The 7,144-nt window shown below is 50.4% G+C and overlaps 1 protein-coding gene across 1 annotated transcript; it reads right to left on the reverse strand.

Moving 5' to 3' along the window:
• Positions 1-3,491: 3,491 nt before the first annotated feature.
• On the reverse strand, positions 3,492-5,750 carry LOC123086951 (glycerol-3-phosphate acyltransferase RAM2). Its single transcript, XM_044508818.1, has 2 exons — positions 4,286-5,750; positions 3,492-4,184 (listed from the first exon to the last, which is right to left on the reverse strand). Exons 1-2 carry the CDS (start codon positions 5,300-5,302, stop codon positions 3,663-3,665), a joined length of 1,539 nt encoding a protein of 512 aa, XP_044364753.1. The 5' UTR covers positions 5,303-5,750; the 3' UTR covers positions 3,492-3,662.
• Positions 5,751-7,144: the final 1,394 nt, after the last annotated feature.

Consider the following 7,144-nt stretch of genomic DNA (forward strand, 5'->3'; position numbering starts at 1 on the left):
GGCGACCATTTGCAAAATGGATTGTAACAGGCGCTTGAAGCGCCAAATAGGATGCGCCAGTGTTTCCAGCCCCTAAAAAATGAGTGTTCGTTCCGTACTACATTGACGATTTTGATGGCATTTGTAGCTCGTCGGAGTTCATGTGTGTGGCCGCATCGAGCCCAGACACTTGCCCAAGATGCATGTACGATAAAATTGCCTCTGGTGGAAAGTACGAGGATTTACAATTATATTTTTGGTATTTGTAAATCCTCATCGGCCGAAGACATCGAATTTGAGGCCCAAGGTGCACGGGGTTGACCCCGGCCAACGCTCCACAACGATATGTGCTCTGCCGCCTGCTGCATTGGTTTCTCGGCTCACAAAATAGTGATGTGATGGTGCTCCGACGACTGTTCAGTCTGTGGTGTTTGTCTCCTACTCCTCCGGCGACGTTGTTGCTGGTGAACGATGGCAGGCAAACATTTGGTTCTGCAATCAACCCCCTCAAGGATCAATTGTTAAATTTCTTTTATGTGGGTGTTTTTTGCTGATGTGCTGTGACGGTTGTCCTTTCTGGAATTGTCTAGTGTGAACTACGTGTGTTGTAAATTTCAATATTATATTATAAACACGTGGTTTTCTTTAGAAAAAAAGGATAAATGCTAAGCTCCTTCACTAAATTTCGTCTGGCTTTTTCGTTGGGAAGGCCGGGGCAGTATACTAGTAGTAACTGGTAGTGTTCCATAGTTTTCTTTCCAGCTCTCGGGACACACTAATAGGATGGACCTAATAGTAATGCTCCCTCCATTTTTATTTATTCCGCATTAGATTTGACTAAAGTCAAATTATGTCTAATCAAGTTTATAGAAAAGAATAAAACCCTTTCCCATAACTTATCTATATGATGTGGAAGTACATTTAATAATTGAATCTAATGCTATTGATTTGTTATTGTATACGTTCATATTTTTATCGATAAACTTAGTCAAAGTTTATGAAGTTTGACTTTGACCAAAGCTACTATTTGAAGTAAATAAAAACGGAGGGGATAACTGACTAGCTATTTGTACATACGGAAATTCACAAGGACATGCAGGTACGTGGGCATGCACCTGCACGGAGGACGTACTACGCGAGTGAGGCTGTGTGTTGTAATTGCCGCTGGCTACGAGCCTAGGAGGCTAGGACTTGGCTTCAGAGAGTAACAATAACAGTAATAATAACATTGACTAAAGCCGTGTTTGCTGGCTACAACGGAGAATCGCCTGCACAAGCCGTGCCAACTAACCCGGTGCACTAATTTAGTTCCCCCACCAAATGTAGCCTGTCTCTTTCATTGCTGCTTCTTTGCCGCTGGCCGGTACTACAAAACCTACACCCTAAGGCTAAACGCTAAGCCACTTAACTAAATTTTGCATGACATTTTGTCTGAATTTTGTCTAAGGGTCAAAAAAAGTTGTCTGACTTTTTCAGTGGGAAGGCCGGGGCAGTACACTAGTAGTTACTGGTCGTGTTTCTTTCAGTTCTCTTTCCAGCTCTCATACCACACTGATAGGATGGAGGCATGGAGCTAATCCTAACTGGCTAGCTATATATAGATATACTTGTTACTGGCAACAAGCCGAATGTGAGGGTTGTATCATGAAGCAATGTGCTAAAAAACCGGTGCCAACCTAAGCTCTTTTTTTTCAGCCGCGGTGCCAACCTAAGCTAGTCCAGGTGCTAGCTTAGTCTAACCATCGTAGGAGGGTGTCCAAGCTAGAAATCTTATGGCACCGATGCCACGGTTGGGACCGAGACCAAGCAAACACTCCTATATGAGACGCAATGTGAATAAAATTCTCCCTTTGATCCATATTAATTGACGCTGGTTTAGTATAAAGTTGCATTAAGTTTGTTTGTATTAAACCAGCGCCGATTACTATGGATTGAACGGACTAATATTTTTTGTCCGAGCAAGGAGAAGAGACAAAGGACAGATCGTGCTAAATTGTTTGAACCAGGGTTGTGAACGAGCCAAGTTTGAGTGAATCCTTTCAGATTTGACTAGGGCTTGGTAGAAGCTTGAGTCGAGCTTGAGCAAGTCCGAGCTAGACTTCGAGCTCGATGATATGCTCGAGCTCGGCGAGAAAGAAGCTTGTGAAGGCTAGACAAGTTTTAAGTTTTGGTTCATGAAACTTATGATTTTGTCGGTCGCAACTTCTGAAACTTATGATTTTGTCGGTCGCTCGTACCAAGTTTCACGATTGAAACTTAAAACTTGCGATTTTGTCGGTTGCAGCTTCTTGAACTTACGATTTTTCTGATCGCTTGTACAAAGTTTCAGAGTCGAAACTAAAAACTTATGATTTTATCGGTAGCTCGTACCAAGTTTCAGGGTTGAAACTTAAAACTTACGATTTTGTCGGTCGCAGCTTCTGAAACTTATGATTTTTATGATCGCTTGTACAAAGTTTCAGAGTTGAAACTTAAAACTTATGATTTTGTTGGTCGTAGGTTATGAAACATACTATTTTATGCCCGCTCGTACCAAGTTTCACAAGTTGGAAGTGAACAAAAGTTTTAAAACTCATCGAAGCGTTTTCAGAATAGCCATTGTCAGCAGAAACACCAATATAAAAAAACTTAGTTTTGACTTTTAGTTTAAAAATATAGTATGAAAGATTGAAAATCAAAAGCCAAAAGAAAAAGGGGTTGCCACAAAATAATACTATTGCACTTCGCACCAGGTCCTTGATAAACAATACAATAACTGTGCAACTTATTTCCGTAGAATATCTGTAGTTTTCTTACCGAAACATTGCTATTCCTTCGTGAAAATGAAAATCTTTCCTTGATTAATTTTAATATCGAATCTATAGCTTCCCTCAATATATATATATATATATATATATATATATATATATATATATATATATATATATATATATATATATATATATATATATCAAATCTATAGCTTATCACTGCTTATTACTCCCACATGACCGTGTAGTACCATCAACACAATCCAATGCTCAACATCCACCCATCGACCACATGAAGGTGCCTCTACTTGATTGCGACGACTCGGCATTAAAAATGGGATGCAAGTGTAAGATTCGCCTTGGCAGAGCTACATTCCAGCAGGACGAACAGAGCGTAGCCTGATAGTCCATAGCACTATACCAGGCACAAGAAGGAGCACGAAACGTGATTCAAATAGGGTGTGGCGTCATTAGCGACATGGGCGTACAGGGAATGTCATTACGTCACGTTTGTTTTTGGCACTGCTGCTTTGCATTTTACTACTAGACTAGACAATGACCGCATACATTGTCGAGCATCTCAGTTTCCTCTCCGTACATGTTTCGACGGACGGATGGATGGATGGATGGATGCAAAGCTCTTTCATCAGCCATTGCAGGTCGAATTCATTGCAGTTGCACGCCGTACATGCAAAGCCATTCCATCAACCATTAGATGCAGAATGGATGGACGCGATAGTTGGTGATGTCCAGCTGGGTGCGTGTACAACAATTGCTCTTGTTTTGATCCAGCAGCCCGCATTAGAATATGTATATCAGATCAATAGCACAAAGGCATTGCGTTTGTCCCCTATTACTATTACAGTTACAGTGCACCTTTTAATAATTGATAGTAATTTTGTTTTTAGGCTTGAGAAAAAAGTTTGATAATAATTAGGAGCCCATGAACTTCTTCTTGTTGTCGATGTTTGGCTTGGAGACGACGGAGCCGTCGTTGCCGGCGAGCGCCTTGTACTTGTCCTTCCTGGTGAAGCTGGTGCACTCGTAGGAGAGCGTGGAGGCGATGAGCCTCTGGATGTAGTTGGCCACCTCGTGGCTGGTCTTGCCGCCCTTGCAGGTGAGCTCGTGCGGCAGCTTGTTGAGGAAGGTGACCACGTAGCCCGGGCTCGGGTTCATGAAGAAGTAGAAGGGGTCGAGCCCCTTCCACCCCCGCGCCGTGGTGCCGTGGAACATGCTCATCTGGTTCTCCATGGCCACCGGCACGATCTCGTCGGTGAGCTCCGCGAAGAGCGCGGAGAAGCGCAGCAGGAAGGGCTCCCGGCACGTGGTGCCCTCCGGGCAGATCACCAGGTCCCCCTCCTTGAGCAGGCGCCGGATCATGGCCGCGTCCGCCGCCCGGTCGCGCGTCAGCCGCACCGTGCGGATCGGCGACAGCATCTCCGACAGCCGCGACACCTATAAAACATCCCGTTGCCTATCTATCAGCGCGTGACCTGTGAAGAGTACGCTAGCTCTGTGTCGTAGCTGCTGTGCTGTGCAGAGTTTGCAGTACGTACCGAGTAGGTGACGGCGGTGATGGGGCGGCCGAGGGCGGTGGAGAGGAAGATGGGGTCGAGGAGGGTGCGGTGGGAGCAGATGAAGAGCACGCCGGTCTGGCCGGTCTCGAGGCTGGCCGGCGGCGGCGGGCTGCCCTTGACGGTGACGCGGACCCCCAGCGCGGTGAAGGCGTGGTACACCATGCGCATGGGCAGGAGGGAGCCGGCGGCGATGCGGAGGCAGGAGAGCAGGAAGCCGATGGGGATCCAGAGCAAGGTGAGCAGCGCGAGCGCGGGCGACGGCTTCTGCACGATGCGGCCGTCGTGGAAGATGACGGGCTTGGGCAGGTCCTCCCTGGGCACGGGCTTGAGCCTGGGCGTCGGGGGCACCACGTACCCCTCCTTGCAGAGGCGCATGAAGGGGTAGTCGGTCTTCCTGTCGCCGAGGCCGAGCTCCGGCGCGGCGTCGCCGAAGGCCCGGCGGAGCGCGGCGGCCTTGTTGTGGCCGACGAGGACGCCGGGGGAGCGGACGAGGCCGGTGGCCCGGCCGCGGCAGACGAGGAGCTCGGTGCCGAGCACGAGGTGGGCGCCGACGTAGTCCTTGAGGAAGGCCTCGACCATGATCCGGGGGTTGGCGGTGAGCACGCAGCGGCGGCCGCAGGCGGAGAAGACGCGCCACGACTCCGGGTGGAGGTCGGAGCAGTAGAACTTGGGCAGCACGGCGCGGGCGACGGCCTCGACGTCGTCCACCCTGGCGCCGGCCATGGAGGCGAAGATGAGCACCTGGATCCCCGCGGACTCGGACACGAGGTAGTAGAGCAGGCCCGCGAGCGGCGCCAGCAGGAGCAGCGCCAGGAGGCGGAGCACGCCCCCGGTCTCGAAGGCCATGTGCGCGAAGTAGGGGAAGGAGCTCCGGCCGCACAGCAGCGTGCCGTCCAGGTCGGCCACCACCGTGTCCCCGCCCCGGCCCGCCGACGCGCACTTGTCCACCGTCGGGAACGGCGACGCCGTCATCGTCGTCGTGGTCGTGCCCGCCATCGCCTCCACCCGATCTCTCGCGGAACACAAGCTACAATGTACGCTCGCGCGGACCGAACCGTGCCTTGCTGTGTCTTCTTCTAAGTGTAGAGCTCTGCACGCGAGTTTTGCACTTTTCCGTGGCCGCTTATATACAGGATCGGAACCGGGGCGAGCACGAACACAAAAGACCAAAAACTCGTGCGTGCGTATAGAAGAAATCGCGGAGAGAAGATTACAAGGAGGAGGAGCACAAGTACATTCGGTACGTCGTCGTTAGGTGTTGTAAACTTGGCAATGCTCCAAGAACCGGGCTCTTCGGATGCGCCGATGCGGCCTTGTTTTACATGGCCCCGGGGCTTTGGCGGTGCCGCCAGTAAAGCGAAGCGGGCGAAAACAATTCGGGGTAGTGAGTTCTCCTCGTTGTTCTCTTTTGATTGAGAGTCGATGGAGCTCTTGTTCTCTCGAGCGGACGAAGGCGACAGGTAGCTTATTTTAGGAATCGTAGGACACGGTACGAAAGCGCCATTGAGAGCCCGGGCCACAGGTTGTTGGTGCAAAGCTTGCGAGGTTGGGCCTCCTGGTCGATCCTACTCCTGCCTCGGTCGATATTCGAGGCGTATTATTGTGGAGAGAAGGGCGCGCCTCTTGGGCGCGGGAGGCGGGCATTGATGGGCACATAATTGTTCCGTTTTTAGGGAGTGGGCGCAGGATTGTGGCGGTGCAGCTAGCGTAACCTCTTGTGCATGGTCTTGTCGCGTTGACGCGTACCAAATGGAGTCAGGCTCCTGCAGGCTGCGGCGCTTCAGAACGGAACATGGCTTGGCTTGGCTCGGCACACGCGGCGCGGCTCTCGGGCACGGCCTGGCACACGCGGCGCTGCTCTTCTTTGCGCCGGTGTCATGCTACTACCAGAAATGCTTTGTTCTTCGGAAGGGAACCGGGAAACGCGTGTACCCAACAGTCATGCACAGTTGATTGATGGGAGGGAGCAGGCACTTTTTGCGCTCTTCGGTTTCGGTGAGTGGTAAATGTGAACTTTTTTCTCATCGGCACCACGCGGCGGAGCTTCCACGCGTACGGGAAGCGAACTGGTTTGGCGTAAGATGGTCTGTCCATGGACAGTGTGTGCAGCAGACCACTGCGCAGACGTGGGATGGCAAGGCGTTCAGTTTACTCCTCCCAGGTCTACGTCAACGGTCAGGCTACGGACTTCAAGTTCATCGCTTACTTTTTTTAAGGTAAATGTCGCCGCTTTTATTTAACTTAAAACAAGACCGCGTCCAGAATGCAATCTGGGGGTGATCCAAGCCATACCTTATAAAGTTCTTCACCTACACCTATCTTAGCTAATTTATGCGCAGCAACATTTGCAGAACGCCTCACCCAGTGAAACTCTAAAATCGTCAAAAGACCGAAGCATGGTCTTGATCTCCTCCACCCATGAGCCTGTCGCTGCCAAGATCCTTTCCGGACCGTTGATCATCTGCACTAGAGCCTGGCTGTCCAGCCCCAGTTGAATTATCTAAACATTGACCTCCACAGCCACCAAAAGGGCTCTCTTACATGCCTTGATCTCCGCAGCCTCTGCCTCCATAACATGAGGGAAGAAGTGGCACGCTCCTGCAAGAAAAGTACCATTATGATCCCGAAGCACCACGCCTCCTTCGCTCTTGCCTCCAAACTTGGATGTGGCACCGTCAGTGTTGGCCTTGATCCAACCTTCCTCCGGCGCTATCCATCTCTGCCGAACAACAACTTTGGTCTCCTGATCCGACTTCTCGTGAACCTCCCGCCATTCTCTCATGAAAGAGCATACCCTCTCTATTATTTCATGTGGTTCATCAATCCTCTTGCCATTCT

Source organism: Triticum aestivum, chromosome 4A (assembly GCF_018294505.1).
Source record: "Triticum aestivum cultivar Chinese Spring chromosome 4A, IWGSC CS RefSeq v2.1, whole genome shotgun sequence".
NCBI classification, from domain to species: domain Eukaryota; kingdom Viridiplantae; phylum Streptophyta; class Magnoliopsida; order Poales; family Poaceae; genus Triticum; species Triticum aestivum.

Bases quoted from the DNA above. Each gene is read 5' to 3' on its own strand.
- LOC123086951 (XM_044508818.1), bottom strand. From the start codon at position 5,302: ATGGCGGGCACGACCACGACGACGATGACGGCGTCGCCGTTCCCGACG. The intron at 4,185-4,285 runs GTACGTACTGCA...GATGTTTTATAG, and splicing joins TCACCGCCGTCACCTACTCG to GTGTCGCGGCTGTCGGAGAT.